Source organism: Crotalus tigris, unplaced genomic scaffold (genome assembly GCF_016545835.1).
Source record: "Crotalus tigris isolate CLP2741 ecotype Arizona unplaced genomic scaffold, ASM1654583v1 scf7180000018278.843604, whole genome shotgun sequence".
Taxonomy (NCBI): Eukaryota; Metazoa; Chordata; class Lepidosauria; order Squamata; family Viperidae; genus Crotalus; species Crotalus tigris.
The window spans coordinates 834220-843136 of NW_024096920.1; the positions used below are offsets into that span (position 1 = coordinate 834220).

General features: G+C 42.7%; 1 protein-coding gene across 1 annotated transcript in view; it reads right to left on the reverse strand.

The window, feature by feature from the left end:
- Positions 1 to 8594, reverse strand: part of LOC120310720 (calcium/calmodulin-dependent protein kinase type IV-like) — a gene marked incomplete at its 5' end in the record, with an annotated part of 33567 nt that extends 24973 nt beyond the window's left edge. Inside the window, 2 exons of the mRNA XM_039349453.1 lie at positions 5282 to 5354; positions 8512 to 8594. Coding sequence (XP_039205387.1) covers positions 5282 to 5354; positions 8512 to 8594 — 156 coding nt within the window. The remainder of the gene's footprint in view (positions 1 to 5281; positions 5355 to 8511) is intronic.
- Between the last annotated feature and the right edge of the window lie 323 nt (positions 8595 to 8917).

Here is an 8917-nt window from a genome sequence, read left to right on the forward strand (position 1 = left end):
CTCTCATCATTTGACAGCCTTTCTTTCCCAGCCCAGAGCGATGGAGCCAAATTCTCACTTTTGCACAAAGCTAACGATGGACTACTTTTGTATTTGAATGTCTCTCATATTTTAAAACCCCCTGGTTGCCTTGGAAACCATCTTCCCTGACCTTTAGTACTGCGAAACAGCGGCCTACTAATGTTCCCTCTAAGAATTATAGATTTCTTTCTTGTTCTTTTATGCAGTGCTGAAATTTAGACCGCAGGAAAGAGCTTAATGCCAAATACACGCTACCACTTCTTTCCCTGCTTGTCCCTGTTTTTTAAGCGGCTTCTCTTCGGGAGCAATTCCTCAGGGGCCGGGAGGGAGGAGGCTGAATACCAAATATGGAATTGTTTGCATTTCAAAGGATTCGGGAATGTTATTTATGAAATTCGTGCCGAATAGAATTACACATAGAATTAAGAACGTCCCTTAAGGGGGTGTCATTCCAAACCAAGATTAATGTATGATTTGCAAGGTGAAGCCAGCCACCTTCTCCCTGCTTGTGAATTATTCTCTCCAACCTCTGTTGCTGGCAGCTTCCACATTCACAAAGCTCAAATAATAATAACAATAATAATAATAATAGTAGTAATAATAATAATAATAATAACAACAACAACAGTAGTAATAATAATAATAATAATAATAATAATAATAATAAAGTAATAGTAATAGTAGTAAAGTTGGAAGGGACGTTGGAGGTCATCTAGTCCAACCCCCTGCTCAGGCAGGAAACCCTACACCATTTCGGACAAATAGCTGTCCAGTCTCTTCTTAAAAACTTCCAGTTTTGGAGCATTCACAGCTTCTGGAGGCAGGTAGTTCCACTGATTAATTGTTCTAACTGTCAGGTTCTCCTTAGTTCCAGGTTTCTTCTCTCCTTGGTTAGTTTCCATCCGTTGCTTCTTGTCCTGCTGTCAGGCGCTTTGGAAAATAGCTTAACTGCCTTTCTTTGGGGCAGCCCCTGAGATATTGTCCCCCCTCGTCCTTCTCTTCATTAGACTAGACATACCCAATTCCAGCAACCATTCCTCATATGTTTTAGCTTCCAGTCCCCTGATCATCTTTGTTGCTCTTCTCTGCACTCTTTCTAGAGTCTCAACTTTCAGTCTCTACTTTCAGACATTGGTTGAACGAGCTGTAACTTGGTTGGTTAATCTGTCAAATAAACAACTACAGGACGTTCTCAATTTCCATTCATTTAGTGACTATTTGAAGTTACAATGGCACTGGAAAAAGTGACTTATGATCATTTTTCACACTTACAACTGTTGCAGCATGACCAAAATTTAAATGCTTGGCAAATGGCGGGTATTTATAATGTCAGTTGCAGTTTCCTGTGATCCCCTTTAGCGACCTTCTGACAAGCAAAGTCAATGGGGAAGCCAGATTCACTTAACAACCGTGTTACCAACTGAACAATGGTGGAAACAAAAGTCGTACGATGGGGCAAAGCTCACCTAACAACTGTCTTGATTGCCAACAGAAATTTGGGGCTAAACTGTGGTCGTAAGTCGAGGTCTACCTGTGTTAATTAGACTTAAAACAACACTGCACCGGTAATCCATGAATTACGACTGTAATGGAGGCCGCCCATTACAATAATAAATCGTGATGGTTGGAAAATGGGTCACCCACATCACCAACCCAATTTTACAACTTTTTTGCAGCAGCTGTAAAGTGAACAGTGCATTCAGTAAGCAAAGCCATGGCTTACTACAGGGTGTTTTTATCAAAAACAAGAAGCAAATGCCTATCTTTGGCAAAAAGATTGTAAATGTATTTTTACAGCTGTAAATGCAGAATAGTTGCTGAATACCTAAAATGTGATCATATGACTGTGGGGGGAGGGGCCCTGCCATCAGAACTAGGTTATAAGTTGTAATGATTTGTTGTAATATCAAGGAGTCACTAAGCGACTGGTTATAACCTGAGGACTACTTGTAAATCATGATTTTTCAAATCACATCAATCGCAATAAATGTTTTACTGTGATTTTTGAATCTGTTCTAGTATTTCCTTTCTGCTCCAATTTATTCCTCAGGTCTGTTCTTTAGCCTAGAAAAAGTTTGCCTGTAACACGCTGGATCTATCGCTTCTTTGATGGTGCAAAATAGAGAAAGGATCACCTGATGGCCTACTTTCCTTCTCGATTCTACTGCTGTGATGTATGTAAAAGAGTTAGGGCTAGAACAGCCATAGGCCACTCCCTTACTCTCCATGTTAATTACCCCCAAGACTATTACCAATGGCTCAGAAAATTGCAATTCATTTTGAGGTCAATTCTTGTTCATCTCTCTCTCACACATAACACTTCCTGATTTGCCTGCATTTTATTCTGTTTTGCCAGTTTTTTTTTTTAAGAAAAAACAATCTTTGCTGATGTTTTATAAATATCCCTCAAGCTCTATTTTGGCTTGCTGAACTGAGTGCGCATGTGCTCACTGTGATCTGAATGTAGCGATCGACTGGGTGTGCGCTGAGGGCAAAATAAATTGGAAATCACCCATAGTAATTTTCCAAGACAGCACTCAGTCGCAACCAAATCCCAGGGGAAATTGTGCAGCTAAGTATTCTCCTAGATGGGTATATTGGGTGCACTAGCTTTGTTGTTAATTGCGAAGTCGTGTCCGACCCATCGCGACCCCATGGACAATGTTCCTCCAGGTCTTCCTGTTCTCTACCATCTTCTGGAGTGCATTTAAGCTCATGCCTACTGCTTCAGTGACTCCATCCAGCCACCTCCTTCTCTGTCGTCCCCTTCTTCTCTTGCCCTCCATCTTTCCCAGCATCAGGCTCTTCTCCAGTGAGTCCTTCCTTCTCATTAGGTGGCCAAAGTACTTGAGTTTCAACTTCAGGATCTGGCCTTCTCAAGAGCAGTCAGGGTTGATCTCCTCTAGGACTGACCCGTTTGATCGCCTTGCAGACCAGGGGACTCGCAGGAGTCTTCTCCAGCACCATAGTTCAAAGCCCTCAATTCTTTGGCGCTCAGCCTTTCTTATGGTCCAACTTTCACAGCCATACATTGCAACTGGGAAAACTATGGCCTTGACTATAAATATTTTTGTTGGCAGAGTGATGTCTTAACTCAGAGCAAAACTATTCAGAGATAGTCCTCGACTTAATGACCACAATTGAGAGCAGAATTTCCATTACAAAGCAAAATAGTTATTAAGTGAGTATGTCCAATTTCTACGACTTTTTTTGTCACAGTTGCTAAGCATGTTACTGCAGTTGTTAAGTGAATCATGAGGTCATTAAGCAAATCCAGCTTCTCCCGCTTTTACCTTTCAGAAGCTGGCCAGGAAGGTCACAAAGGCGCCAGGATGCGGCATGACCCTAGGATGCGTCAACCATCAAGAATACATGCCGGTTGCCGAGCATGTATTTGGATCATGTGTGTGAGGATCGGTTGTAAGACTTTGTGAGAAAAAGTCCTAAGTCACTTTTTTCAGTGTCACTATAACTTTGAACAGTCACTAAATCAGGGTCTTCAAACTTGGCCCTTTTATGACTTGTGGACTTCAACTCCCAGAATTCCTCAGCCAGCATGCCTGGCTGAGGAATTCTGGGAGTTGAAGTCCACAAGTCATAAAAGGGCCAAGTTTGAAGACGCCTGCACTAAATGAATGTTGTAAGTCAAGAACTGCTTGTAAAGGCGGAGAGAAAATTCCAGGGGTTGATAGAAGAGGGCCTCAATTAGATGGGAAATTTATTCTTCATTTGTAGTTATTGAAGGAACAGCTGGTTGTTAGTGACTGAGGGGAAAAAATATTCACCCTGCCTTATTGAGATCCTACTTTCTCAATCAGCCTTGTGAAACTACAATAAAAATATTGTGCACATTAGTATATATAAATAGAATGTCAATAGATTTTAGAGATAGGTAGTAGTAATAACAACAATAACAATAAAGTTGGAAGGGACCTTGGAGGTCATCTAGCCCAAACCCTTGCTTAGACAAATGGCTGTCCAGTCTCTTCTTAAAAACTTCCAATGTTGGAGCATTCACCACTTCTGGAGGCAGGTTGTTCCACTGGTTAAATTGTTCTAACTGTCCTTGAGTTACGACCACAACTGAACCCAAAATTTATGTTGCTAAATTTATGTTTGTTAAGTAAGTTTTGCCCCATTTTACAACTTTTCTTGCCACAGTTGTTAAGTAAATCATTGCACTAGTTAACTTAGGAACACCGTTGTTAAGTGGCTTCCCCATTGACTTTGCTTGTCAGCTCATAAACGCGGATCATATGACCCAGGGACACTGCAGCCATCATAAATATGAACTAGTTGCTAAGCATCTGAATTTGGATCATGTGACCATGGGGACACTGCAACCGTCGTTTATAAAAAATGAGCATAAGTCACTTTTTTAGTGCTGTTGTAACTTTGAACGGTCACTAAATAAACTGTTGTAAGTTGAGGACTACCTATAGATTAAAATAAGGTATATGTTAAATAAAACTTTTTTCTCTCGCAGCCAAACTCATAGTCCCTAAGACAGGGGTACAAGTGGATTTGAGAGTGCTAGTGGACTCGGGGTGTTCCCGGTGCATGATCAGCTTGCCACTTGCCCTTAAGATGGGTATACGGGCAAGATTGCTCTTCAAGCCTGTGAGATTTCATCTGTCGGAACCATGACACTGCAAGGGGAATTCTGGGAGCTGAACTCCACACATCTTAAAGTTGCTGAGGCTGAGAAACACTGACGTAAATGATCCCCTTTTTCATCTTTACTTTCTTTTTCTCTGCATCGCTCCCTTTCTTTCAGTGCCAATTATTATTGGAATTATCTTTGCTTTCTTCTGCCATAATTGTTCTATTTTTCTTTGCAAGTCTTTCTATTTTGTCATTGTCTCCAGTTCTTTCTCCTCTGTTCTGCTATGTGCACTATTTATTAGTCTTACTACCAACGTAGGGAAACTACTGGTTATAAGTTGCTGATTTCAGAGCACTGAGAAGGGCAGCTTTCAAAGATAATAATAATTGAATGTTGAAAAAAACGAAATCATAACTTCAAAAAATGAAGTACACACACTAACCTCCCACCATCTGAGGGGCACCCTTGCATAAATCCATGAAAAGCAGATACCTCAATTGTGTGCCTGCCTACAAAATTCCAGTTACAGAAAAGGTGCCTTTGAAAGGTGGCAAAATTTATGTTTCCGTTTCCTTGGCAACCAAAATTCTACCCTCCAAAACAGATGCAAGGACAAGAGTCTAGAAAAAGGAAGGCAACATTCAAATGGCTTACGGAGACAGCTTCCAGGATCTGTTTCACCACGTGGGCTGCATCCCTTTCGCTGTAGAATCCCCTCTCTACAATCCTGCGGAGATGAAACAGCATGCAGATTTATTTATTTTTTTTAAAAATGTATTTTTTCATCCTGCACAGCCAGCCTGACTGCCAACCTGTAAATCTGCTTTGGGGGGGGGGGGAATGCTTAAAATAAATAAGCTGGTGGTTGTACTGGTTTCTTTTCTGTTGCTTTAACGCAGTGTTTCTCAACCTTGACCATTTTAAGGCATGTGGACTTCAACTCCCAGAATTCCACAGCCAGCAATGCTGGCTGTGGAATTCTGGGAGTTGAAGTCCACATGCCTTAAAATGGTCAAGGTTCAGAAACACTGCAACGTGTGTTACAAGGAGGAGGAGGCTGGGAGCTTTTGCAGCAGAGATAGCAGGAATGGCAGGTTGCTAGGCAACCAGAGCATTCCTTTTCTTGGTGGATGCAAAAGGGAGAAGGCCGCAGGGGTTGCTAGGCAATTCATCCACACATTCACTCCTCCCTGGCTCTCTGTCTTTGCTGCCATCTAGAAGTCACCCAAAGTATCGCAGCCCAGATTTGTTCATGCTCGTAACTTGTGAGCATCTGCAGTAGTTTGTGGGAAAGGCCTTGGGCAAAAGGAAGGAAAGGCCTTGGGAGACAGAAGGGAAAGGCCTTAGGACAGTGATGGCGAACCTTTTAGAGACCGAGTGCCCAAACTGCAACCCCAAACCCACTCATGCATCGCCAGGTGCCAGGTGAGTGTGGCCCATTGGGTGGGTGTGGCCCATTGAGTGGGTGTGGCTGCGGTGGTAACGGCAGACTGGATGGGACTAAAAAGTTCAACCAATCAATTTCAGCTTTGCAAGATCTTTTTTCCCCCACAAGAAATTGAAATTGACTGATTGATTGAACCTTTTTTTTTTTTTTGCACACGGCGGCAGAGGCCTAAAGTGAAAAAGTTTTATAAAACCCCGCCGAAGGCCTAGGACTGGGGCGACGGCGCGGGTGCCCACAGAGAGGGCTCCGAGTGCCGCCTCTGGCACCCGTGCCATAGGTTCACCACCACTGCCTTAGGAGATAGAAGGAAAGATCTTGGGAGCAGAAGGAAAAGACTGTAGGAGACAGACGGGAAAGGCTCTGAAAAATAGCAGGAAAAGGCCTTGGAAGGCAGAAGGGAACATCTTGGGGGCAGAAGGCAACATCTTGGGGGCAGAAGGAAAAGGCCCTGGGAGACAGAAGGGAAAGATTTTGGGAGACAGGAAGGAAAGGCCTCAAAAGATAGGGCAAGGGTAGGCAACCTTGGCTCTTTTATGACTCGTGGACTTCAACTCCCAGAATTCCTGAGCCAGCATGGCTCAGCATGGCAACTCTCCCTTTCCCCTCAGCATGGCTGGCTCAGGAATTCTGGGAATTAAAGTCCACGAGTCATAAAAGAACCAAGGTTGCCTATCCCTGGTTTAGGGAGATAGAAGGGAAAGACCTGGACAGATGAAGAGAAATGTCTTGGGAGACAGAAGCAAAGGCATTATGAGACAGAAGGGAAAGGCCTTGGGAGAAAGAAGAGCTGCAGACTAGATAAACCAACCGGCAAAGGTATAATAATAATAATAAAGTTGGAAGGGACCTTGGGGGTCATCTAATCCAACCCCCACAGATCGCAGCCCACAGACAGAGGGAGGGCATAAAAAGCTTCTCAGAAGGGACCCTCCCTAGTTATTTGCAGAGTAAAAGGAAAGGAAGGGAGAAATATTTTTAGACTTGCAAGATTCTATTCATATAACCTTACAATAAAGATAAGAGTTGGTATTCACTGTTGTGCTTCTTGTCTGGACTACCTCTCAAAGAGCTAACAGCACCACATATTTAAAAGGGGGGCTGGGGGCTTTATGACTTGATTTTTTTTATCCTCCCCCCCTCAGGGTGTCCCTTTGTACAGTGAAAGATTCACAGAAAATGAAAGGAAGCCCATTTTTTAGAAAAGGGGAATTTTTTTTGCTTAGCAGGATATTTTTTTTTTCAAATTCCCTATCTATTCTAGAGCCCTGATTTCCTGTTGGTCTCCTATCCATAACTAACCAGGCTTGATCTCAAGTAGCTTTCCAAAATCTACCAAAATCAGGCTTGAAGGGAAAAAGAAACCCTTTCTTTGCTTATATATCCTATTGCTTATATATCCTATTCATAATCTCTAGTAATGACTAGATATTCATGGAAGTTTACCTGGCTTCTTAAACAATTATTCAGTAACTTGGCCTCCTGCCCCAAAGTGTCTGACTAATTCTATTCCTCTTGATATCAGCCAATTCATACTTTCATTTCATGCCTGGTTTGCAATGGCCATTCTCAGACATCATGATTAATTCCCCATCCCAATGGGTCACGGCCATCCATCGTATTTATTTTCCAAGAAGGACTCTAGGTTGTAGATGAAGCAAAAGCTGTTTGAAAACACAGACAGTGCTAGAATCTCTCATTTCCCTTTGCAATTGGTCATTTCCCCTTTAGCTCTGTTGGTAAAAAAAAAAAAACTAAAACAAATTTAAACAAATTAAAGTAAGGTCAATCAAGGAAGCCTGGCTGGTGCAGGCACATTTATGTCCATCAATTCTAAAAAATTAACTATCTCCATTTTCAGCAAGAGCTGAAGCCAGAAAAGCAGAAGGCAAGGCTAAGGAAACTGGAGCCTAGAACAGTGGTTCTCAACCTTTTAATGCCGCGACCCCCCAACCGGTCGTAAGTCGAGGACTACTCAACCGGTCGTAAGTCGAGGACTACTCAACTGGCGCAGCACCGTTTGCAGAATGGGACTTTTGGCGGGCTCAGCAGGGCAGAGACAGCCTGGACGATTCCTATTGGCTTTTGAAAGCCAATAGAATTAGACTCTATTCAAGAGAGTCTATTCTATTGGCTTTCAAAAGCCAATAGAATAAAAGGGAGTAGCACAGCTAAGGAAAAGGGGGGGAAAAATGGCGGACTGCGTTGTTTGGCGACCCCCATGAAATGGTCGTTCGACCCCAAATGGGGTCCCGACCCACAGGTTGAGAACCACTGGCCCAGAGACTCTGTACTGATTGTTGTGAATTAACTCAATCACCTTTTCTGTGTCTCAAACACATCTTTTCCCCATGGCAACAAATTACTCTCCTACCCTTTGTTCAGTTAGTCATCTTTAATTAAGAATCTGCCAATTAAGCCAAGGTTTCTCCTGTGTTACCTGTCAAACAGCTCACCACCTGTCACCAACTCAAGGATGAGTGTGATCTCTGTGGGGGTTTCAAAGATGTCTTTGAGTTTGATCTAAAAGCAAATAGGAAGAAATAGAAAAGGATGAATAACTTTGATCTAAAGCAGTGGTTCTCAACCTTTTTAATGCCGCAACCCCCAACCGGTCGTAAGTTGAGGAATACTCAACTGGTCATAAGTCGAGGACTACTCAACTGGTGCAGCACCGTTTGTAGAATGGGACTTTTGGCGGGCTCAGCAGGGCAGAAACAGCCTGGACAATTCCTATTGGCTTTTGAAAGCTAATAGAATTAGACTCTATTCAAGAGAGTCTATTCTATTGGCTTTCAAAAGCCAATAGAATAAAAGGGAGTAGCACAGCTAAGGAAAAGGGGGAA